Source organism: Oncorhynchus masou, chromosome 22 (assembly GCF_036934945.1).
Source record: "Oncorhynchus masou masou isolate Uvic2021 chromosome 22, UVic_Omas_1.1, whole genome shotgun sequence".
Classification (NCBI taxonomy): domain Eukaryota; kingdom Metazoa; phylum Chordata; class Actinopteri; order Salmoniformes; family Salmonidae; genus Oncorhynchus; species Oncorhynchus masou.
In genome coordinates, this window is record NC_088233.1 from 36,195,157 (window position 1) to 36,221,596 (window position 26,440).

The 26,440-nt window shown below is 45.3% G+C and overlaps 1 protein-coding gene across 1 annotated transcript; it reads left to right on the forward strand.

Annotated features, from left to right (window-relative positions):
- The first annotated feature begins 1,847 nt into the window (after positions 1-1,847).
- On the forward strand, positions 1,848-25,436 carry lonp2 (lon peptidase 2, peroxisomal). The gene is made up of 15 exons (XM_064930061.1): positions 1,848-2,203; positions 4,482-4,734; positions 5,219-5,350; positions 5,529-5,651; positions 6,331-6,494; positions 9,110-9,204; positions 9,939-10,197; positions 12,471-12,612; positions 13,890-14,040; positions 14,303-14,429; positions 17,483-17,631; positions 19,097-19,230; positions 20,397-20,604; positions 20,722-20,912; positions 24,307-25,436. Exons 1-15 carry the CDS (start codon positions 1,971-1,973, stop codon positions 24,535-24,537), a joined length of 2,592 nt encoding a protein of 863 aa, XP_064786133.1. The 5' UTR covers positions 1,848-1,970; the 3' UTR covers positions 24,538-25,436.
- The last annotated feature ends 1,004 nt before the right edge of the window (positions 25,437-26,440 follow it).

The window sequence follows — 26,440 nt, forward strand, 5'->3', positions numbered from 1 at the left end:
GCAGCACAGCTGGCCCTTGGATGTACACAGAATCTAATATTAATAATATGCATGTCAATCTCTCCTGGCTCAAATTGGAGGAGAGATTGACTTCATCAATACTTATATTTATGAGCGATATTGACATGTTGAATGTACCGAGCTGTCTGTCTAAGCTACTGGCACACAGCTCAGACACCCATGCATACTCCACAAGACATGCCACAAGAGATCTCTTCACAGTCCCCAAGTCCAGAACAGACTATGTGAGGCGCACAGTACTACATAGAGCCTTGACTACATGGAACTCTATTCCACATCAAGTAACTGATGCAAGCAGTACAATTAGATTGAAAAAAGCTGATGAAAAAAACACCTTATGGAACAGCAGGGACTGTGAAGCAACACAAACATAGGCACAGACACATGCATACTGTACACACACAGTACAGATTTAGTACTGTAGATATGTGGTAGTGGTGGAGTAGGGGCTGAGGGCACACAGTGTGTTGTGAAGTCTGTGAATGTATTGTATTGTATTGTCGTAATTTTTCTGGACCCCAGGAAGAGTAGCTGGTGACATGGTTGCAGCTAATGGGGATCCATAATAAATACAAAAACAAACAATAAAATACTGTAAATTACTTGAATCATTAACTCTATTACTCTATTATAGTAGTAGATCAGGGTTGGAATATCCATTGCAGTGTGTAATGCAGCCTAGTTTTATATACACCATCCAACAGATATCTTAGAAATAAAACTTTACTTTGTAGCCTATAGGCTATGGATCATTTGATTGAGAACACACTAAATAGCCTATCGGTGCACTTGATAATGCGGGCCCAGTGGAGAATCAGAGATGAGGAACTAATTCTAAAATATAGATATTTCATCAGTTACAAATTACATGACCGTCCCCTGGACTAGATTTAAAAAAATACTAACCCATGCTCTTGACTGAAATTGAAAAGGCATGACCCTCACGCAGTTTCCTCCAGGGAACTATTCTGTAAATAATAATAATAATTCTGGTTACATGGACACATCTGAAATCAGGCTACCTGATGGCTAGCCCTTGATCACGACTTTCAGTTCTATTACACTGCACATGAGAGTCATTGGACAAAGGCATCTTCTGAAGGGGTAGTTTTGTTAAGATCCTCGACGCTCGGTCTGAACATTAACATGCATCGCCTGTGGTTTGGTTTTGGAAACAAAGTTAAATTGATCCACACCTTTATAGGGTTAATCTAACTGCACTGTCCAATTTACAGGAGCTATTACAGTGAAATAATACCATGCTATTGTTTGAGGAGAGTGCACAATTTTTAACATGGAAAGTTATTAATAAACAAATTAGGCACATTTGGGCAGTCGATAGAACATTTTGAACAGAAATGCAATGGTTCATTGGATCGGTCGACAACTTTGCTCATACACTGCTGCCATCTAGTGGCTAAAATCTAAACTTCACCTAGTCTGGAATAATACACTTTGGCCTTTCTCTTGCATTTCATAGATGGTACAAAAAAAATACAAAAGAACAGTTGTTTTTTTCTTTGTATTATCTTTTACCAGATCTATTGTGTTATATTCTCTTACATTCCTTTCACATTTCCACAAACTTCAAAGTGTTTCCTTTCAAATGGTATCCTTGCTTCAGGTCCTGAGCTACAGGCAGTTAGATTTTGGTAAGTCATTTTAGGCGAAAATTGAAAAAAAGGGGCGGATCCTTAAGAGGTTTTAAGAAACAACATTGTACTGTATCAATTTGGAAACATTCTCATCGGAAAACTCCACTGGCAATTAATTGAGCGTTGCGCTTACATGTCAATGCATTTGACCAGCAGAGGGCGTTTGTCCCCTACTGCACGCCGTAGTTTGTAATGTTGTGACATTCACCCTAGTCTGTCACCCGATGGAGAAAGAAGTACTATACATTTTGTCCATATTAACCTGAAGATCGGTAGCTGGGAAAACATCAAATAATGTCATCCAACAGCGGTATCCAAATCCCAAGTCGACTGCCTCTGCTGTTGACCCATGAAGGGGTGCTTTTGCCAGGCTCGACGATGCGGATCAGTGTTGAAACGGCGAGGAACATGCATCTGGTGAAGAGTAGACTGCTGAAGGGGACCTCGCTGAAGAGCACCATCATCGGCGTGATCCCCAACACCCGAGATCCTGAACACGATACTGAAGATCTCCCCACTTTGCATAGGTAGGTAACAGTAGTTAGCTAATTCTGCTATTTTACATGACATCTCAACATGTCTTTGTGCCTGCCAAGTGCAGGCCTAACAGCTACCTGTTGTAGTCAAGCGGTAGTAGGAGCTATGATGTAACTAAGTTAGCAAGCTGTACAACAACCACTGCCAGTTAAATGTCACATTGAGAAAAGCTAGCTAGTGTACTTGAACTTCACTCAATGGAAACTATGTCATGTCCTGTCTATTATATCACTGGATGTTGTTTGAATGTTCCGAAATGTTTACGATGGTGGTGCTATCAGTAAGCGATATTATATGATTTCTTACTAAGAATTCCTTTAATTGATTCTTAAAAATAGAACTAACTTGATAGCTAAATCATGCTTTACATTTTTGAAAGTGGAATTTAAACTTTTTCCCTATGCTTTCTCCTGTAAGTTGTTCTAGAATGGTCGTTTGAACTTCAGATGGACTTTAACCTTGCATTTAGCAGGATACAACCATGTTAGTTCACTGGTTACTAAGTAGTAATATATGTCCCTCCTATGCTTTAATAACTGCAACAACTGAAGTAGGATGCCAATGTTAAATCATATTGATAATTCACAATTTTCTCTGGCACAACATTAGTCACATACAGTGGGGCAAAAAAGTATTTAGTCAGCCACCAATTGTGCAAGTTCTCCCACTTAAAAATATGAGAGAGGCCTGTAATTTTCATCATAGGTACACTTCAACTATGACAGACAAAATGAGAAAAAAAAATCCTGAAAATCACATTGTAGTATTTTTAATTAATTAATTTGCAAATTATGGTGGAAAATAAGTATTTGGTCACCTACAAACAAGCAAGATTTCTGGCTTTCACAGACCTGTAACTTCTTCTTGAAGAGGCTCCTCTGTCCTCCACTCGTTACCTGTATTAATGGCACCTGTTTGAACTTGTTATCAGTATAAAAGACACCTGTCCACAACCTCAAACAGCCACACTCCAAACTCCACTATGGCCAAGACCAAAGAGCTGTCAAAGGACACCAGAAACAAAATTGTAGACCTGCACCAGGCTGGGAAGACTGAATCTGCAATAGGTAAGCAGCTTGGTTTGAAGAAATCAACTGTGGGAGTAATTATTTGGAAATGGAAGACATACAAGACCACTGATAATCTCCCTCGATCTGGGGCTCCACGCAAGATCTCACCCCGTGGGGTCAAAATGATCACAAGAAAGGTGAGCAAAAATCCCAGAACCACACGGGGGGACCTAGTGAATGACCTGCAGAGAGCTGGGACCAAAGTAACAAAGCCTACCATCAGTAACACACTACGCCGCCAGGGACTCAAATCCTGCAGTGCCAGACGTGTCTCCCTGCTTAAGCCAGTACATGTCCAGGCTCGTCTGAAGTTTGCTAGAGAGCATTTGGATGATCCAGAAGAAGATTGGGAGAATGTCATATGGTCAGATGAAACCAAAATATAACTTTTTGGTAAAAACTCAACTCGTCGTGTTTGGTGGACAAAGGGACCAGGACGACTGATCCGTGTAAAGGAAAGAATGAATGGGGCCATGTATTGTGAGATTTTGAGTGAAAACCTCCTTCCATCATCAAGGGCATTGAAGATGAAACATGGTTGGCTCTTTCAGCATGACAATGGCTTCGTAAGAAGCATTTCAAGGTTCTGGAGTGGCCTAGCCAGTCTCCAGATCTCAACCCATAGAAAATCTTTGGAGGGAGTTGAAAGTTTGTGTTGCCCAGCAACAACCCCCAAACATCACTGCTCTAGAGGAAATCTGCATGGAGGAATGGGCCAAAATACCAGCAACAGTGTGTGAGGACTTACAGAAAACATTAGACCTCTGTCATTGCCAACAAAGGGTATATAACAAAGTATTGAGAAACTTTTGATATTGACCAAATACTTATTTTCCACCATAATTTGCAAATAAATTCATTAAAAATCCTACAATGTGATTTTCTGGATTGTTTTTCTCATTTTGTCTGTCATAGTTGAAGTGTACCTATGATGAAAATTACAGGCCTCTCATATTTTTAAGTGGGAGAACTTGCACAATTGGTGGCTGACTAAATACTTTTTTGCACCACTGTTTCTTACTCTTTTGGATTTGACTGTCTGTACACTAGCTGTGTTGTAGATGTTATGATCAGAGACCGCAACCTGAGTGGCACCCTTTTCCGTAATGCACTGTATAGGGAGTAGGGTGTCATTTGGCAGGGACGATTATGTTTTTCCTCGCCTCATACTATTCTGTAATTACCGCTCCCTTATTAGTATTGGCACAGCGGGGCTGGCGGTGCAGGTAGTGGGCAGTAACTGGCCCAAGCCCCACTACACACTGCTCATCACAGGGCTGTGTCGCTTCCGCGTGGCCCAACTGCTGAAGGAGGGGCCCTTCCCCGTGGCTGAGGTGGAGCAACTGGATAAGCTGGAGCAGTACACCAGTCCAGAGGAGATGTCTGAGGCAGCCGGACCAGATGGAGAGCTGGGTGAGCTGTCCCAGAGGTTCTACCAGGCCGCTGTGCAGGTGGGTGTGACAGACAGTGCAGGAGCAGCATCCCTGACGTTCAGTAATATAATCTACAGTATGTGTGTCCTATAAAAATAATATACCGTTTTGCAGATGTTTTTATCCAAAGCCACTAATATTACAGTAACCGTGAATGTATGTATTTTTAGTATTTGACCCCATCAGGACTCGAACCCACAGCTCTTGTGTAAGCACCACACTCACTGAGCCACACAGGACCAGAAGCTATGACTTTATGTTCTTTTAGCATAGCCAACGAGGATTCCTCCAATGTGGGTAATAGGCTAGGCTACACTTCTGTAAATGTACAGAATATTTTTCACCTATGTAATGTATGTCATGGTATGTGTTTACGTAGACAGATGTACTGCCTGTTGTCCACACAGACCTTGATTTCTGATCTCCACCCCTGTCCGTGTTTCATATCTGTCCACTGTGTTTCTTCACTATGTTGTCTTTCCTCTCTGTGTGTCTGTGTTAGTTGGTAGGCATGTTGGACATGTCTGTTCCTGTGGTGGCCAAGTTGAGAAGGCTCTTGGACAGCCTCCCCAGGGAGACCCTGCCTGATGTCCTGGCTTCTATGATTCATACCTCCAACAAAGAGAAGCTCCAGGTAGAGCAATTTGTTTCTGTGTCTGTGGGTGCTTGTTCATTCACGTACCGTGTTGTTTTTAGGAATGTCAAATATTTTTTTATTCACATCCCTGTGCAAGGGCATGAATGTATCAGCTATATGCGTCTCTTCCTGCTTTCTGTTATACACTTACAGTGATATGTATGTGGACATGCAGGTTCTGGATGCAGTGAGTCTGGAGGAACGTTTTAAGAAGACTCTTCCCCTGCTGACCAGACAGATTGAGGGTCTCAAACTGCTGCAGAAGACCAGAAAACCAAGACGAGACGATGACAAAAGGGTAAAGGCTTCCCAGCCAAAACAGTTCGGAAGAGTTTGTGCATATATTATGACAACGTTTTTGTTCGTTCTGGACTCCAGTAAGTTTTTTTTGGGCTGTTCTGGCACATACAACTTCGAGGCCAGCCGAAGTTCGGGTGCCAAAGTCTTCATCCGTGATTGGTCAACTGTAGGGATTCTTCAACAGTCTTTGTTGTCATTCAACGACAGATGACTTGTTTTCATGCACATTTTTTTATTGAGAAATACTGCACCTAACATCTTAGTTAGATGTAAAATTGCGTGACCAAGATCTCAGCAAAAACTCAAGAAATCTCTTTAATTTTTATGTTGTCTTAGATTAATTATGACTAGTTTGAGGAAGTGTATACTGGCTATGGCTTCTCAAAGAGGACAAACAGTACTATTGTCACTTTTTTTCTCGTTTTTCAAGCGAATGTCTTTTAAGGGAGTATGCAAGCACACTCGCTCAGTTTGGCTATTCGGCTAGCCTCCAGCCGAACTGAAGCATGCTGACGCTTGAATGACAAAGACTACTCAACTGTTAGCATTTCTTCTAGGAAAAAGTGTCACACTTGTGGGCATGCTAAAAGATCAGAGGCAGTGCCTGCTTAGAATTGAAATGCAGTGATTATACAGTATGCCTCATGCTTGGCACTCTTCTATCCCCTATCTCTCAGGTGCTGGCTGTACGTAAAGGGGGTGTGCTTCCTGGTCGTCAGTTCTCATTGGATGAAGAGGGTGATGATGAGGATGGTGATGACACAGCTGTCCTGGAGAGGAAGGTTAAAGGAGTGAATATGCCAGAGCCTGCCCTGCGTGTCTGCCTCAAAGAGCTCAAAAGGTGCCCACAGTTTATTTACCTTACATTCCGATGGATTCAGACTTCCTGGTTATTTGGGGACACTTGCAGTGTGTTTGTGTACATTATGTGTGTATATTTCCATAGTAGTGGCATTGACACAAACAATGTCTTCAGAAAGAATTCACAACCCATGGGATAAAAATGTACTTCTCATTTTTTTGTCAACGATCTACACAAATACTCTGTCAAAGTGGAAGAAAAAATTCTAACATTTGTAAAATAATTAATGAAAAATAAAACACTAATACATCTTGATTACATACAGTGCCTTCAGAAAGTATTCATACCCCTTGACTTATTCTACATTTTGTTGTGTTAAGGCCTGAATCTTTGCACTATACACCATAATGACAAAGTGAAAACATGTTTTTAGAATTGTTTGCACATTTTTTGAAAATGAAATGCAGAAATATCTAATTTGCATAAGTATTCAACCCCAAGTCAATACATGTTAGAATCACCTTTGACAGCAATTACAGCTGTGAGTCTTTCTGAGTAATTCTCTGTAAGAGCTTTTCACACCTGGAATGTAAACAAGTTGCACATGATTCTTTAAAGAATTTGTCAAGCTCTGTCAACTTGGTTGTTGGTCATTGCCAGACAGCCATTTTCAATTATTGCCATAGATTTTCAAGCATATTTAAGTCAGCTGTAACATGGCAACATCAATTGTAACATGGCAACATCAACTGTAACAAGGAACATTCAATGTCATCTTGGTCATGCCTGTACACAACTGCATGGCCAGGCACTACAACACCATCATTAAGTTTGCAGATGACACAACAGTGGTAGGCCTGATCACTGACAATGACGAGACAGCCTACAGGGAGGAGGTCAGAGACCTGGCATGGGTGGTGCAAGAATAACAACCTCTCCCTCAATGTGATCAGGACAAAGGAGATAATTGTGGACTACAGGAAAAGGAGGACCGAGCACGCCCCCATTCTCATCGACGGGGCTGTAGTGGAGCAGGTTGAGAGCTTCAAGTTCCTTGGTGTCCACATCACCAACAAACTAGAATGGTCCAAACACACCAAGACAGTCGTGAAGTGGGCATGACAGAACCTATTCCCCCTCAGGAGACTGAAAAGATTTGGCATGGGTGCTCAGATCCTCAAAAGGTTCTACAGCTGCAACATCGAGAGCATCCTGACTGGTTGCATCACTGCCTGGTACGGCAACTGCTCAGCCTCCGACCGCAAGGCACTACAGAGGGTAGTGCGTAGGGCCCAGTACATCACTGGGGCCAAGCTTCCTACCATCAAGGACCTCTACACCAGGTGGTGTCAGAGGAAGGCCCTAAAAATTGTCAAAGGCCCCACCCCAGTCATAGACTGTTCTCTCTACTATCGCATGGCAAGCGGTCCCGGAGTGCCAGGTCTAGGACAAGAAGGCTTCTCAACAGCTTTTATCCCCAAGCCATAACACTCCTGAACAGCTAATCAAATGGCTACCCGGACTATGCATTGTGTGTGTGTGTGTGTGTGTGTGTTTGTGTCCCCAACCCCAGTGTATATTTGGCATTTGTTTGAGTTTATTGTCCTGCTGAAAGGTCAATTTGTCTCAGTGTCTGTTGGAAAGCAGACTGAACCAGATTTTCCTCTAGGATTTTCCCAGTGCTTCGCTGAATTTGATTTATTTTTATCCTAAAAAAAACTCCCCAGTCCTTGCCAATGACAATCATACCCATAACATGATGTAGCCACCACCATGCTTGAAAATATGAAGAGTGGTACTCAGTAATGTGTTGTGTTGAATTTGCCCCAAACATAACACTTTGTATTCAGGACAGTTCATTTCTTTGCCACATTTTTTGCAGTTTTACTTTAGTGCCTTATTGCAAACAGGATGCATGTTTTAGAATGTTGTTATTATGTACAGGCTTCCTTTTTCACTCTGTCAATTAGGTTAGTATTGTGGAGTAACTACAAGGTTGTTGGTCCATCCTCAGTTTTCTCCTATCACAGCTATTCAACTCTGTAACTGTTTTAAAATCACCATTGGCCTCGTGGTGAAATTCTTCTCCGGCAACTGAGTTAGGAAGGACGCCTGTGTCTTTGTAGTGACTGGGTGTATTGATACACCTTCCAAAGCGTAATGAATAACTTCACCATGCTCAAAGGGATATTCGATGTCTACCAATAGGTGCCCTTCTGGTATTTGTGGTTGAATCTGTTTTCGGAATGTACTGCTCGACTGAGGGACCTTGCCATTATCTGTATGTGTGGGGTACAGAGATGATGTATAGTCATTCAAGAATCATGTTAAACACTATTAATGCACACATTGAGTCCATGCAATCAACTTATTATTTGACTTCTTAAAGCACATTTTTACTCCTGAATGTGTTTAGACTCGTCATAACAAAAGGGTTTGAATACTTATTGACTCAAAACATATCAGCTTTTCATTTTTTATTCATTTGTAAACATTTCTTAAACCATAATTCCACTTTGACATTATGGGGTATGGTGTGTAGTCCAGTGACACAAATATTTTTATTTTTATATTCCGGCTGTAACACAACACAATTTGGAACCGGTAATGGTGTGTGAATACTTTCTAAAGGCACTGTGTGATAATCTACACAGATTGAAGAAGATGCCCCAGTCCATGCCAGAGTACGCTCTCACCCGAAACTACCTGGATCTTATGGTGGAATTGCCCTGGAGCAAAAGTACCACAGGTATTCACAGTACACCACTATGACACCACTACAATCTCAGGTTCATTTCTTTATTCATTTACACTTTATTCTTTGAATTTATTTTATTTTACTAGGCAAGTTAGTTAAGAACAAATTCTTATTTTCAATGACGGCTTAGGAACAGTGGGTTCCTAGGCCCTGTTCAGGGGCAGAACAACAGATTTTGTACCTTGTCAGCTCGGGAATTTGAACTTGCAACCTTCCAGTTACTAGTCCAATGCTCTAACCACTAGGCTACACTGCCGCTTAGACATTTACATATCCATACATACAGAGCACATCATATGCACGTTATACCTTGAAAATCTCTGTAATGGGATAGGGCACTTTTTTTGGGGACGAGGGGTAGAAACCAAAGTGTACCACGAGGAAGTCCACCACAGCTCTCTTTTTTTTAACTCTCTGTTCAAAATGGAATTAAAGGCTTCTACCACTGGAGGGAGCTCAATATCATATTTTGTCACTGGTTGCTTTGTCCTCTATAGCCAGTCATTAGACACTGAGAGTATTGGGGACATTTGCTGAGATGATTCAGCATTACCACACAGGGGAGTCCATACCATATGTCTGCTTAGTCATGTAGCGACATAAAACAATACTTGTTATTACAATCTAGATCAATGGTTATCTTAATCACTTGGTTGACATTAGATAAGGTCTTTGACAATATTCACGGTGTTGGAATTAAACCCTGATCCGCATTGTCTCTGCAGACTGTCTTGATATCCATGCTGCGCGGGTGCTGTTGGACAGTGACCACTATGCCATGGAGAAGCTGAAGAGGAGAGTGCTGGAGTACCTGGCTGTGAGGCAGCTGAAGAGCACCCTCAAGGGGCCCATCCTGTGCTTTGTGGGGCCGCCTGGGGTGGGAAAGACCAGTGTGGGGCGCTCCATCGCCCGTACCCTGGGCAGGGAGTTCCACCGCATTGCCCTGGGAGGGGTGTGTGACCAGTCTGACATCCGCGGGCACAGGTACACTGGAGAGGGCAGAGAACGGAGGTGGGGATTAATAGGTGGGCAGGCAAGCCGCTGTGTCTGTAAATTGTATTCTGCACAGGAAATGAAACCCCTATAGATATTATATTCTGACTTAAGCGAGTGGGGAGGGTAAGTCCAGTGCCGTTTAGAAGCAGTGCCGTTGTGTTTTGGAGGATGCACGTCTCTCAACCTTCGCCTCTCCCGAGTCCGTACGGGAATTGCAGCGATGTAACAAGACTGTAACTCCCAATTGAATATCACGGAATTGTGGAGAAAACGGGGTAAAAATATAGATTTTTAACAAGGTTTCACCTGGTCAGTCTGTCCTGGAACGACCAGGTGTTCCTAATGTTTTGTATACAGCCCTCTACAATGTGAGTAATCCCGAGAGAGAAAACTAGGAGTGGAAGCATGATGTAATCTTTCATGTTCAAATGGTTCGCCTGTCACTATGGAGACTCGGCGGGATGATGACATCTCAGCCAGCAGGTCCTTCCTGTGTCTCTCAGCCAGTCTCTGAGTTTATCCATAGCCCCCAGTCTCTAGTCTCATGCATCAATTGTGACACCACACCAAACCACCCACCACTGCAGTTTAGGAAGCTGCCTGTTGTGTGTTTTGATGTGGTTTCAGGCTGCATAGCGCACTTGTGTATACATATAAGTGTGGGGCTGGGATGTGAGTTAGGTTCATACTGGTTCCACCTTACATGGTGTTTGTGTGCTGTGCTGTAGTGTAGTGTTTGTGTCAATTAAAATCAAATACGGAGAATACAAGAGGTGTAGACTGTGAAATCCTTACTTACGAGCGCTTTCCCAACAATGCAGAGTTAAAGTAAAAATGTGCAAATAAAAATAGTAACACAATTAATAACAATCTCAAGGAGTACCGGTGCAGAGTCGATGTGTAAAAATCGTTTGTCCTTGGTTGCAACACTCTCTACTGAGTTCCAAACTGCCTCTGGAAGCAACTTCAGCACAATAACTGTTAGTCGGGAGCTTCATGAAATGGGTTTCCATGGCCAATCAGCTGCATACAAGCCTAAGATCACCATGCGCAACGCCAAGCGTCGGCTGGAGTGGTGTAAATCTCGCCGGCTTTGGACTCTGGAGCAGTGAAAACACATTCTCTGGAGTGATGAGTCATGCTTCACCATCTGGCAGTCCAAAGGACGAATCTGGGTTTGGCTGATGCCAGGAGAACTCTACCTGCCCCAATGCCGCCATTGGACTCTGGAGCGGTGGAAATCCCTTCCTCTGTGACGCTTCATCATCTGGCAGTCCCATGGACGAATCTGGGTTTGGAGGATGCCAGGAGAACGCTACCTGTCCCAATGCATAGTGCCAACTGTGAAGTTTGGTGGCGGAGGAGTAGTGTTCTGGGGCTGTTTTTCATGGTTCGGACTTGGCCCCTTAGTTCCAGTGAAGGGAAATCCAAACGCTACAGCATGCAATGACATTCTGGACGATTCTGTGCTTCAAACTTTGTGGCAACAGTTTGGGGAAGGCCCTTTCCTGTTTCAGCGTGACATTTCCCCTGTGCACAAAGCGAGGTTCGTACAGAAATGGTTTGACGAGATCGGTGTAGAAGAACTTGACTGGCCTGCACAGAGGCCTGACCTCAACCCCATCGAACACCTTTGGGATGAATTGGAACGCCGACTGTGAGCCAGGCCTAATCACCCTATTTCAGTGTCTGACCTCCCCAATGTTCCTGTGGCTAAATGGAAGCAAGTCCCCACAGAAAAGTTCCAACACCTAGTGGAAAGCCTTCCTATAAGAGTGGAGGCTGTTATAGCAACAACTGGGGGAGCACTCCATATTAATGCCTTTGATTTTGGAATGAAATATTCGACGAGCGGTCATGTACTTTTGGCCATGTAGTGTATATTTCACAATGTTGATGGATGAGTCCTAGGTGGATGAATCTTTTCAAAACAGTCCTGCAGTGTTGAGGCAGCCCCCTCGGTCCAGTGCCTCACTATCTGTGCTGGTGGCTCCCTCTAGAGTTGCTGCTTGTAGGCTGGGAGTAGGAACAGAGAGACATGATCAGGGATGTTTGTATATACATGGTCCAGCACGTTGTTTAAGCATCCTGTTTTGGCTTCCTTGTTTTTAGTCTTTCTCCTTCCATTGATTCTCTCTCCGTCCTATCATTATCTCACTGCACACCTGTTTTGCTTTCATTTCCTTTCTGCACCTCATTTTCTGTCCTCTATGTACTGGTCTCTCTGTCTGACATGATGCCCTTTCGCTCCCTGTCTCCAGGAGGACCTATGTGGGCAGCATGCCTGGCCGCATCATCAATGGGCTGAAGACGGTGGGAGTCAACAACCCTGTCTTCCTGCTGGACGAGGTGGACAAGCTAGGCAAGAGTCTGCAGGGAGACCCTGCCTCTGCCCTGTTGGAGGTGAGAAACCTGGGATCTCCAGACCGGGGGGCAGCTTCATGGTCTCTGATGCAAACAATATGGAGTACAAAGGGGAAGAGGTAGGAAAGGAGTGAGGGATTGAGTGATACAGGGAGATGGACAGAGGCTCATCCAGACAGCCAGGCAGAGAGAGGGATAAGATTCTACATAGATTATATATAGAGGAGGATGGAGGAAACAAGTCCTATCAAATAAGTCTGCATGTATGAAGTCAACACCTGTCTGATCTCTAGAAAGACCCAGTAGTCCCCTGGAGGTAGGTCTGTGACCTCGGCTGGTTCACCTGGCCCTGCTCCACTTCCTGCTGGAGTTATCAGCTCCTATGGTGCATCACCGTCCCACTTCACCTCCTGGAAACACAATGGGAGAGGAGGGATTAAGATTCCCCATCACAGTGATGGACGGAGACAAATGAGCACTGTAGTGTCCACACTCACTCACTCACTCACTCACTCACTCACTCACTCACTCACTCACTCACTCACTCACTCACCACACAGGACTCCATTACCACGCAGGACTCCATTACCACGCAGGACTCCATTACCACGCAGGACTCCATTACCACGCAGGACTCCATTACCACGCAGGACTCCATTACCACGCAGGACTCCATTACCACGCAGGACTCCATTACCACGCAGGACTCCATTACCACGCAGGACTCCATTACCACGCAGGACTACATTGCTCCCTCTGTTCCTTTGTTTGCTTTAATCCTTTTATCTACTGGCGTGATAATGTAGTCCTGTGTGGTAATGTAGTCCCGCGCTGTAAGGTAGACATGCGCGGTAATGTAGTCCTGCTTTGTGGGAGCCAGTGTTTGCAGAACACATCACAGCCAAACCAAAACTTCAGGCTCAGTCACAGAATTACCCATCAGGTCCACTGTTCTGCTGCATTCAACATTCCACCTTCTTACTCCCACTTTCCCTCTCACTCTCTATTTTTCTTCCTCTCTCTCTGCTTGGGTGCCCAGAGGGATAGAGAGAGGCCGAGCAGGGAGGAGGAGAAGGGATGTGGTGGAGGAAGCAAAGCAGAATGATTTGTTTATTGCCTCTCGCAGTGTGAAGTCTGAACCAACAATTCACAGACACACACAGTGTAAATGTTTCTACATCTGCAGCTGGTAGACATGCAGCTCATTAGTAATGGTCGCTAACCAGTTGAGTATAATGAAATATGCATTCCTGTTGCTGAGTGTTAGTTGTGCTCCTAATACTGTGTCTCTTCTATGTCCGCCTGACTCCCACCAGGTCCTGGACCCAGAGCAGAATCACAGCTTCACAGACCACTACCTCAACGTGGCCTTCGACCTTTCCCAGGTCCTGTTCATCGCTACAGCCAACTCCACGGCCACCATCCCTCCGGCCCTGTTGGACAGGATGGAAGTCCTCCAGGTGCAAGGTCAGAGGTCAAGGGTCATCTTGTTGGGCAGAGGGGTCAGTTGAAGGGGCATTGAGTACCTGTCTTGGCCATTGATTTATGTAGAATCAATGTAACTGGTTATTAAAACACATTAATAGCACACATCATGGTGTAGCCCCAAGACACAGTGGGCAGTTCCCCTCCGAGATTGATGTGGCGTTAGCCTGGATAAATATGGTAATGGCCTGTCAGGAAGAGGTGTTTATTACATTCTCTGTGTCTGTATCTGATGTCCTCTCAGGGTACACTCAGGAGGAGAAGGTGGAGATAGCTCATCGTCACCTGATTCCCCATCAGCTCGAACAGCATGGACTCACCCCCCAACAGCTCCAGATACCTCAGGACACCACCCAGGACATCATTAGCAAGTACGAACACATACACCGAGGGTGCTTTACACACGCTAGGGGTGTGGCAGGTCAGAGAGAGGAGGGGAGTGACTATCGTTCCAGCAGGACAGAAGGGGGAGATTACCAGAGCCAGACAGGTTAAGACGGGTCGCAGAGGGCACCCACGGGTACATTTTTATTGTCACATGCTTTGTAAACTACTGGTGTAGATAAACAGTGAAATGCTTTTTTTTGTATAGAAAATTACAAATGAGCAATGGTGACTTTGCTGTATTACATGGGGTACCAGTACCGGGTCGATGTGCAGGTGTACGAGGAAATTGAGGTAGATACATGACATGACCAAAAGTATATGGACACCTGCTCGTCGAATGTCTCATTCCAAAATCATGGTCATTAAGTTGGTCCCTCTTTTGCTTCGATAACAGCCTCCACTCTTCTGGTAAGGCATTCCACTAGATGTTGGAACATTGCTGCTATAACAGCCTCCACTCTTCTGGGAAGACTTTCCACTAGATGTTGGAACATTGCTGTGGGGACTTGCTTCCATTCAGCCACAAGCATTAGTGAGGGCGGGCACTGATGTTGAGCGTTCCAATGGGGTTGAGGTCAGGGTTCTGTCATGGTGAAACAGGAAAGGGCCTTTCCCAAACTTGCCACAAAGTTGGAAGCACAGAATCGTGTAGAATGTCATTGTATGTTGTAGCATTAAGATTTCCCTTTGCTGGAACTAAGGGGCCAAGCCCGAACCATGAAAAACATCCCAGACCATTATTTTTCATCCACCAAACTTTACAGTTGGCACTGCATTGGGGCAGGTAGAGTTCTCCTGGCATCCGCCAAACCCAGATTCGTCCATCGGACTGCCAGATGGTGAAGCATGATCCACCACTCAAGAGAACACGTTTCCACTGATCCAGAGCCAATGGCGGCGAGCTTTACACCACTCCAGCCGACGCTTGGCATTGTGCATGGTGATCTTAGGCTTGTGTGCGGCTGCTCGGCCATGGAAACCCATTTCATGAAGCTCCCGACGAACAGTTATTGTGCTGACGTTGCTATTTGGTTAACTGCACTGAAATAAAATATAAACGCAACATGCACCAATTACAGTTTATATAAGGAAATCGATCAATGGAAATTAATGTATTAGGCCCTTATCTATGGATTTCACATGACTGGGAATACAGATATGCATCTGTTGGTCACAGATACCTTAAAAAAGGAAAGGTAGGGCATGGATCAGAAAACCAGTCAGTATCTGGTGTAACCAGCAGTTGCCTCATGCAGCACAACTCATCTCCTTCGCATAGAGTTGATCAGGCTGTTGATTGTGGAATGTTGTCCCACTCTTCAATGGCTGTGTGAAGTTGTTGGATATTGGCGGGAACTGAAATGCAGTATATCGTACACGTCGATCCAGAGCATCCCTAACATGTTCAATGGGTGACATGCAGGCCGTGGAAGAACTGCGACCTTTTCAGCTTCTAGGAATTGTGTACGGATCCTTGCGACATGGGGCCGTGGCTCATCATACTGAAACATGAGATGACGGCGGCGGATGAATGGTACAACGATGGGCCTCAGGATCTCGTCACGGTATCTGTGCATTCAAATTGCCATCGATAAAATGCAATTGTGTTCATTGTCCATTGCTTGTAGCCATACCATAACTCCACTGCCACCATGGGGCACTCTGATCACCAGGTTGACATCAGCAAACTGCTCGCCCACACGACGCCATACACATGGTCCTGCCTTTTGCCCGGTAAAGTTGAAACCGGGATTCAAACCAGGGAAGAGCACACTTCTCCAGCGTGCCAGTGGCCATCAAAGGTTAGCCTTTGCCCACAGTATGTCGCCCAACTGCAGTCAGGTCATGACCCTGGTGAGGATGATGAGCACACAGATGAGCTTCCCAGAGATGGTTTCTGACAGTTTGTGCAGAAATTCTTTGGTTTCATCAGCTGCCCGGGTGGCTGGTCTCAGACGATCCTGCAGGTGAAGAAGCTGGATGTAGAGGTCCTGGGCTGGCGTGGTTACATGTGGTCTGTGGTTATGAGGCCAGTTGGACGTACTGCCAAATTCTTTAAAAGGATGTTGAAGGTGGCTTATGGTAGAGAAATGAACAAATTATCTGGCAACAGCTCTGATGGGCATTCCTGCAGTCAGCATGTCAATCCCATGCTCCCTCAACCTGAGACATCTGTGGCATTGTGTTGTGTGACAAACCTGCACATTGTAGTGGCATTTTATTGTTCCCAGAACAAGGTGCACCTGTGTAGTGATCATGCTTTTTAATCAGCTTCTTGATATGCCTTGAGAAATTCTCCCTAACAGGGATGTAAACTAATTTGTGCACAGAATCTGAGAGAAATAAGCTTTTTGTATGTATGAAACATTTCTGGGTTATTTTATTTCAGCTCATGAAACATGGGTCCAACACTTCACATGTTGCATTTTATGTGTTTGTTCAGTGTATTTAGCAGTCTTATGGTTTTGGTGGTAGAAGCTGTTCAGGAGCCTTTTGGTCCTAGACTTAGCGCTACAGTACCGTTTTGCTGTGCGGTGGCAGAGAACAGTCTATGACTTGGGTGGCTGGAGTGTGACAATTTGTAGTGCGTTTCTCTGACACCGCCTGGTATTGAGGTCCTGGATGGCAGGGAGTTCGACCCCAGTGATGTACTGGGCCGTACGCATTACCCTCTGTAGCGTATCTTGATGCAGCCAGTCAAGATGCTCTCAATGGTGCAGCTGTGGAACTTTTTGAGGATCTGAGGGCCCATGTCAAATATTTTCAGTCTCCTGAGGGGGAAGAGGCGTTGTCGTGCCCTCTTTACGACTGTGTTGGTGTGTTTGGACCATGATAGATCCTTAGTGTTGTGGACATCAGAGCATGCTGCAGATGGGGCCAGCACCTATCAGCATGGCCAGGGGGGAGATGGTGATGTCTCAAACAGTCACACTGTCATTTTAACCATCATGGTTGATGATAGTGGAACTGTGTGTGTGTGTGTGTGTGTGTGTGTGTGTGTGTGTGTGTGTGTGTGTGTGTGTGTGTGCGCACGCAGGTACACTCGTGAGGCCGGTGTCCGGTCCCTGGAGAGGAAGATCGGTGCGATATGTCGTGCAGTGGCAGTGAAGGTCGCAGAGGGTCACAATGTTACCAAATCAGAGGCCGCGCCTGCTGAGAGTGCCCCCCAGGGAGCTGAGCACGGAGGTAGAACAATTAGTATGGGAAAGTTACTCTCTGTGGGGCAGGAGGGATGACTGACTGACTGGCACAGCTACAGTATCAGGCCCTGCCCTCAAACATACTGCAGTGGTGAGCTGGTCTCAGCAGTGCCTCAGTGGCCTGCTGTATACAGACTAGCACTCCCCACAGACAGGCTGTGAAATCACAATATCTGCCCCTGGAGGCTGGAGCTAATTGAGTTGTTAGGAACAGAAATGGCTATATCATACTATGTACACTACCAGGTGCTCCCTCCTTCCCTCCAGTGAGCACCGTCACCTCACACACTTTCACACCGCCGGTTGGTTGTGCAGTCCCTGACTACAAATCTGCTGACCAATGCACAATGCCCTCTCTAACATAAAGGCACGCATGCTCACACACAGTACACACACACACACGTCATCCCCCTTCTGAAGGGTATGGGGGGGGGGGTAATCCTGCTAACAGACGGCCTCACGACCACATGCCCCCTGCCTTCCCTCCCCCAGTGTCTCTGTGCAGCAGCTCTTGTGTAACAGGAGAAATCACACTGGCAGTTAACACGGCCTGAGCCGAGAGAGAGGGGGGGGGGCAGAACAGAGGGGTTTTATGGCTCTGTTGCCCTATTGAAACAGATTTGGACTGCCCCCCCCCTGCCCCCTCGCTTCTGTGTAACCACTCCCACTGCAAAACAGCAGCAGATGAAAAGAGAGAATGACACTCTTCCTCTGCTCTTTGTGTAAATGGCTGTCTGTTGCCAGGTAACGGTGACATTATTGGCAGACCGAACAAAGAGTTGTGAGGAGGAGTGTGTGCGTGCTGTGGGGGGGGTCTGTGTCTTTCTTTTCTCTACCAGCTGCTCCATGACTGGCGGCTCATGACAGCTGTCACATGACCAGTTAGGAGCACGGCTGTTGTTCCTTTGCCCACCTCTCTCCCCTGGTTGTATCCTTCGTTTCATCCCTCGCTTTGTTTTGTCTTTCATGGCACTAGACAGCTCAAAGAGGGACTGTCAGAACTGATTTATATTACACATTCACTCACTACATAGATATGTCAGTCCATAAAGACTGCCCTCAGTTATCCCCCCTCTTTAACTATCCATTAAGTGTTTGTAAAATAGTGTTGTGCTGCAGTGTAGTGTTGCCACTGAATGGACCAGCTCTGTTGAGGGGAACACCATGCTCCTCATCCACTTTGCATTGGTAGTCAGGTCACATGACCAGTGATCAGCATGTGCATAATAAGAGGTCTGGGGAAGCTGTGTTGTGTACAAGAACAACCACTCAGACATGCACTATGTGCACACACACACACACACACCTTGTTGTTTTACATCCTCCTCCAACCTCTCAAATTAACTTTTGCTGTTGCTAATATTTCTATTAATCTCTATAATTTGCTCACCTGCTTTCTATGTTCTCATTCTCTCTGACCTCGTGTGTGTGTGTGTGTGTGTGTGTGTCAGAGGGGAAGCGAGGGAGGAGGGCAGAGGAGCCTGACGGGGTGTCGGGAGACATGGCAGTGCCCCCAGATATGCCCATCGTCATCGACCACATCGCGTTGAAAGACATCCTGGGGCCGCACGTCTTTGAGATGGAGGTGAGAGAGGGTAGGGGTTGGCACTGTCTGGCCCAACACACTGCTCTAAGAAGACTGATGCACTGGAGAGAGAATGATGACATTGCAGATTGCAGCAAATACATCAGGATGATTCTCTACTGTGGGAAGCACATGTATAGAAAAGCCTTGTCATGCAGAATTAAAGCCAAAGTGTTCTTATGTACCCATAACATTGGTCCTCTTGGGCGAGTGAGAGACAACTATAAACATGCACTTCTAACCGTACTAGTTGGCAGACTTAAAGGGTGCAACTTTAAAACAGTACTCTAGTGTACTATAGATGCACCTAAATGTGCCAACTTGTGATTAGGTTGCTGTTGCTGCAGGCTTAAAGCAGTGTAGCTGTGCTGCAGAAAGTACACACTTATGTTACTAATGTAGCTTAGCATTCCATTCATACCCATGGGATTTGGGGGAGAGAGGGGGTTGGGGTGAGGGGCTCTCGAGCTCTCACAGGGGGACTGGAATGTGCCTGTGTTGTGTGTACAGCAGGGAGAGCAGAAGGAGGGTTATTTGGAGGGAAGGCAGACCACAGCATTCTTCTAGTCCTCACTGGGCATAGGATACTGAGGACTACAACTAGTTTTAAAACATAGTAAACCCCATACTCTTACTCTCACCTCAGTGTTATTGACTAATATAGCAGTGATGTGTAGATGACTACAGATCCAGTACCTAGGTGTCTGTATACACTGAGTGTACAAAACATTAACAACACCTTCCTAATATTGAGTTGCACCCCCTTTGCTCTTAGAACAACCTAAATTCGTTGCGGCATGGATTCTACAAGGTGTCGAAAGCGTTCCACATGGATGCTGGCCCATGTTGACTCCAATGCTTCCCACAGTTGTATCAAGTTGGCTGGATGTCCTTTGGGTGGTGGACCATTCTTGATACACACGGGAAACTGCTGTGTGAAAAATTCAGCAGCATTGCAGTTCTTGACACACTCAAAAAATACATATTTAATCTGTCTCCTTCCTTTCATCATTTCACTGATTTGAAGTGGATTTAACAAGTGAACTCAATAAGGGATCATAGTTTTCACCTGGATTCACCTGGTCAGTCTGTCATGGAAAGAGCAGGTGTTCCTGTTTTGTACACTCAGTGTAGATGACTGTGTTCCTCTCCCCGGTCGTGTCCAGGTGTCGGAGCGTCTGACACTGCCGGGCGTGGCCGTCGGCCTGGCCTGGACCCCCCTGGGAGGGGAGATCATGTTTGTGGAGGCCAGCCGCATGGAGGGTGAGGGCCAGCTGACCCTGACTGGACAACTGGGTGACGTTATGAAGGAATCTGCCCACCTGGCCATGAGCTGGCTGCGCAGCAATGCCAAGAACTACCAGCTGACCAACCGTGAGTGAAGACACACAACAAAATTAATTTTGCCTTAGCTTTGCTACTCATTTGCGTCCATATCAAAGCAATACACAATGACGGCTGAAGGACTGTGTGTCTGTCTGTCTGATGTAGTGGTCGGTGGTTCAGATCCTCTTGAGGGGACAGACATCCATCTGCACTTCCCAGCAGGAGCAGTCACAAAGGACGGTCCATCGGCTGGAGTCACCATGGTAACGGTCTTGGCCTCGCTGTTCAGTGGGCGCCTGGTACGGTCCGATGTGGCCATGACTGGAGAGATCACTCTGAGAGGCCTGGTGCTGCCGGTGAGACAACTACACATCCTTTCCTCCGCTCCGGACTGCATGCGCTGCATTAGAAATAGAATGAAAAGAATGGGCGTCCCCATTCAAGTCAATGACAGCATAATGGGTTGACTGGCGGCCATTGCGAGTGTACCCATATGAACAAAGCAGGAAGTGTACCCATCAATATGTGCCGTGATTTGTTGATTCAACTCAACTGACATTACAAAATACATTCCATTGCATGAGCAGTTAACTAGTGGTGGGGTGTCTACTACAAAATAATAGATTGCTTGCCCATCAACTCCAATTTCTGGGTGTCATGCATAGTGGAATCGACCCCTAAGATTCAGTATTTTTGTAATGGAGGAGACTGACTAGGCTAGTTGCCGTAGGCTACTTCAGAGAACACAAACTTGCATCTTTCACAGCAAAGAAAGGGCGAGCTAGCGAGGGGAAGGGCACAGCCAGACATAGGTAGGCCACCAGGCAGTCAGAGCTATGCATCAGTGATCTAAAGCTGTATCTCGCAGTACAGTGTAGGTGTATCTCACAATTTCTTGCATATTTACTAAAGTAGGGGCTATCAATGAGTAGGCTAAGCTACAAACATGCAACAGACCGAAGACTGAACACACACACTGGCATCTTTCATAGTGAAGAGAAAGAGCAGGCGAGCCAGCAAGAGGGGCAGGCAAACAGTCAGAACCGTGCGTATAGGCTATGTCTTGATAATCTGTATCTCGCAATGTTTTGTCTTGAAATACCTCGTAAATTCACCAAAAGTATATTCAAGTATAGTTTACAGTCGTGGCCAAAAGTTTTGAGAATGACACAAATATACATTTTCACAAAGTCTGCTGCCCAAGCTTGTATGATGGCAATTTGCATATACTCCAGAATGTTATGAAGAGTGGTCAGATGAATTGCAATTAATTGCATAGTCCCTCTTTGCCATGCAAATGAACTGAATCCCTCAAAAACATTTCCACTGCATTTCAGCCCTGCCACTAAAGGACCAGCTGATATCATGTCAGTGATTCTCTCGTTAACACGGCTGTGCGTGTTGACAAGGACAAGGCTGGAGATCACACTGTCATGCTGATTGAGTTCAAATAACAGACTGGAAGCTTCAAAAGGAGGCTGGTGCTTGGAATCATTGTTCTTTCTCTGTCAGCCATGGTTACCTGCAAGGAAACACATGCCGTCATCATTGCTTTGCACAAAAAGGGCTTCACAGGCAAGGATATTGCTGCAAGTAAGATTGGACCTAAATCAACCATTTATCGGATCATCAAGAACTTCAAGGAGAGCGGTTCAATTGTTGTGAAGAAGGCTTCAGGGCACCCAAGAAAGTCCAGCAAGCGCCAGGACCGTCTCCTAAAGTTGATTCAGCTGCGGGATTGGGGCACTACTAGTACAGAGCTTGCTCAGGAATGGCAGCAGGCAGGTGTGAGTGCATCTGCACGCACAGTGAGGCGAAGACTTTTGGAGGATGTCCTGGTGTCAAGAAGGGCAGCAAAGAAGCCACTTCTCTCCAGGAAAAACATCAGGGACAGACTGATATTCTGCAAAAGTTACAGGGATTGGACTGCTGAGGACTGGGGTAAAGTCATTTTCTCGGAATCCCCTTTCCGATTGTTTGGGGCATCCGGAAAAAGCTTGTCCGGAGAAGACAAGGTGAGCGCTACCCTCAGTCCTGTGTCATGCCAACAGTAAAGCATCCTGAGACCATTCATGGGTGGTGTTGCTTCTCAGCCAAGGGAGTGGGCTCACTCACAATTTTTCCTAAGAACACAGCCATGAATAAAGAATGGTACCAACACATCCTCCAAGAGAAACTTCTCCCAACCATCCAGGAACAGTTTGGTGACGAACACTGCCTTTTCCAGCATGATGGAGCACCTTGCCATAAGGCAAAAGTGATAACTAAGTGGCTCGGGGAACAAAACATCAATATTTTAGGTCCATGGCCAGGAAACTTCCCAGACCTTAATCCCATTGAGAACTTGTGGTCAATCCTCAAGAGGCGGGTGGACAAACAAAAACCCACATATTCTGACAAACTTCAAGCATTGATTATGCAAGAATGGGCTGCCATCAGTCAGGATGTGGTCCAGAAGTTAATTGACAGCATGCCAGGGCGGATTGCAGAGGTCTTGAAAAAGAAGGGTCAACACTGCAAATATTGACTCTTTGCATCAATGAGTTGGCCTAGGGCAAAGCTATTCTAAATTGTGCCAGTGAATTGAAGTTGAACATCGCCAAAACGTCAGTTTAATTAGACCTAAATGGGCGATGAAAGGTATTGTGCCTATAGCTTATTTAATGAAACCCTGGCTGTTGATGTCCTAGTTATTCAATAGATCCAAAGCAGAGCATCCCCGATTCCCCACTGAGCTAAACTTTTTGGAAATGGCAAGTTCACTTTCTCATGCAAATACTGTCCAGTAGCTCAAATCAGCAGAATCTGGGGCATTTTTATTAGGAGGGAAGTCTACCATGGATTGCTAAAATAAGGATTATGATCACACTTCAATGTAAATATGATGGGGAGACCTGTACATTTGGCAGCCATGCATGACTTATCAGTGTAGCCTATTATCGTTTAGACATGACGTTGACATTTCTTCACTGCTAGAATACAAACCTCTGCTAAGTCAATTGAATATATATTTTTTAACAAAAAAAAAAGAATCCTGTGTGAATTGTCCTCTGGAATAACATATGCTTGGATAATAATTACATGACCAACGTCTCTATCAATACTAGTCCCGTCCGAATAGGGGTATACAACACATCAAAGAATAGGCTTATCAGCGTGGAGAGTGCGCCAGATCATCCCATGGGAATCTGTCAAGGCTGCACACAGCTGAATTATCTCTGAAATAATCTACTTCCTACACATCTTCTATAGTCAATCAAAATAGGCCTTTTATAAGTTGATAAGCAAATGGGCAGCAGCATGCTCATGCCAGTCCTCTTTCGAATACAACATTTGTGTTCCTAGTAGGACTCTGCAATAATGTGGTGCGCAGCCAAAGACGACGACTCAAAATCCTGGAGTCGTTCACTCCTATAGTTATCATTTGAATGAGCATTCTACTTTACCATGGAAATGATTGCATCACAATACCAGGAAGACATTGTGAGTTTACCAGTCAAAATGCCAGGGTTAGAGGTTCCAAGCCCATTCTATTAATTGTTTGCTACAACACCTTACTTGTTTCAGCAAGGGGCAACAAGGTTTCATCACGTTAAGAGTCCAAGTTATCTCAGAAACTGACTCAACCGCACGAATGCCCGGCCAGCAGTTTGTCCCCAAAAACCCCCAAGGTTATTTTATTTTCATAACTGTCTTCATCCATAATCGTCAGTTATACGGTAATTGTGCCAGCCCTAATTCTGTCTGCAGGTGGGAGGGATCAAGGACAAGGTCCTGGCAGCTCACAGGGCCGGGGTGAAGCGTGTCATCATCCCAAAGCGCAATGAGAAGGATCTGGAGGAGATCCCAGCTAACGTCCGGAAGGAACTGGACTTTGTAACAGCCAGCAACCTGGACGAGGTCCTGAACGCAGCCTTCGATGGGGGGTTCCCCGGAATGTCCAACCCTCTCACTCTACCACACATTGTCAGCAAACTGTGAGATGGGTCCCTGTAATATTACCACTCAGAGACAGTCTATGTCACACTCTGACTAACATACAGGAACTCCCATTCATCTTCCTGGTGGATATGGAAAGCTCATAGCACATTGTCGCTTCCATATATTAATTTGTATGAGGCAGAAACACACTGACCACATTATCTTTGTGGTGGATGCATAAACAGGCAGTTATCAAAGAGGGTTGTGGGTGTTACTGATCTGTTAGTAAGGAGGCTTCTGTGATGCAAACATGTTCTTTATCTACTTCAACACTTTCCTTAAGTTCACACAAAGTTGACAGGTTGAAATGTATTGCCCTCCCTTGTGACACCTGTTGCGTTTCCTTCATGGTGTTGCGGATTTGGATCTGACATTCAACATTTATGACCTGACTGGTCTGATCCTGGTGGAGTTCAGACCGAGTTGGGACCATCAATCACTTAGTTCTACTGTCTCTGCTGCATACTGGGTTGTTCTGGGAACTGGCTGAAGAATCCACAGTGTGGGCTTATGTGGATTGTAACAGTACTAGTCAGTGATAGTTGTTCCAGTTGCTCTGCTGTAAAAGCTCTGGCTACGAACATTTAAAAAATAACAAGACCGGTGACATTGACCATGCTGTTCATGTCCCTCAGATTTAACATGACTGAATTAATGAGGTTTACAGAGGCTTCATAATTGGCATCAGCATCAGAGGTCTGCTCAATATCCAGATAATTCTGCTGGTATGGCTTTACATGATTTTATGTGTAGATACAGGATGAGCGTGATTGCACTGTAGCTATACTGTTAAGATGCAGTACTATGTCATACCCCTAAGGGATACAGTCTCACTAAATAGCTCTGTAACAGTTGCATAATGAAAATAAAGAATTTTAATACAAATATTAAATTGCATAATTTGCGTGTGTGACGTACTGAAAGTACTCTGTTGAATGTGGTTGAGAATCAGCAGAGCGCAATGCAGCCGTCTTAGCAACAGCAGGGTTCTGATCACCACCCACTTAGCTCTACAACGATGATGAGCCAAGACAAGCTCCACCACAGCATGCCTGCTGCTTCCAGCATCTAGGCTATATGCCTTCCTTTGGGCCCAACGGGAGAAAGCTACTAAAATATGACTAGAAACCAACTAACTATTAACACTATTGTACGTTTCAGGGAAGGGAAAATAAGGCCTCATCTATGACACCATCATGAGAGGAAACTACCCTGTGCTGTCAATCATGACTGGAACCACTTCACAACACACCAGTCATTGAAATCCCACGACGGTTTCACCGCTTATGGACACCATGTTCACTCTACTATACAGTCACTGTACACTGAATCAAATTAGGACTGGGAAGGAAACAAGCACGTTCACCTAAACAGAATGAGCAGCATATAAACTCAGCAAAAAAGAAACGTCCCTTTTTCAGGACCCTGTCTTTCAAAGATAATTAGTAAAAATCCAAATAACTTCACAGCTCTTCATTGTAATGGATTTAAACACTGTTCCCCATGCTTGTTCAATGAACCATAAACAATTAATTAACATGCACCTGTGGAACGGTCGTTAAGACACTAACAGCTTACAGACGGTAGGCAATTAAGGTCACAATTATGAAAACTTAGGACACTAAGAGGCCTTTCTACTGACTCTGAAATACACAAAAAGAAAGATGCCCAGGGTCCCTGCTCATTTGTGTGAATGTGCCTTAGGCATGCTGCAAGGAGGCATGAGGGCTGCAGATGTGGCCAGGGCAATAAATTGCAATGTCCGTACTGTGAGACGCATAAGACAGCGCTACAGGGAGACGGGACGGACAGCTGAACGTCCTCGCAGTGGCAGACCACGTGTAACAACACCTGCACAGGATTGGTACATACGAACATCACACCTGCGGGACAGGTACAGGAT

Coding starts and splice junctions, on each gene's coding strand:
- lonp2 (XM_064930061.1), top strand. CDS start 1,971: ATGTCATCCAACAGCGGTATCCAAATCCCAAGTCGACTGCCTCTGCTG. Junction 12,613..13,889: donor CTGCCTCTGCCCTGTTGGAG/GTGAGAAACCTG, acceptor GACTCCCACCAG/GTCCTGGACCCAGAGCAGAA. Junction 14,430..17,482: donor ACCCAGGACATCATTAGCAA/GTACGAACACAT, acceptor GTGCGCACGCAG/GTACACTCGTGAGGCCGGTG.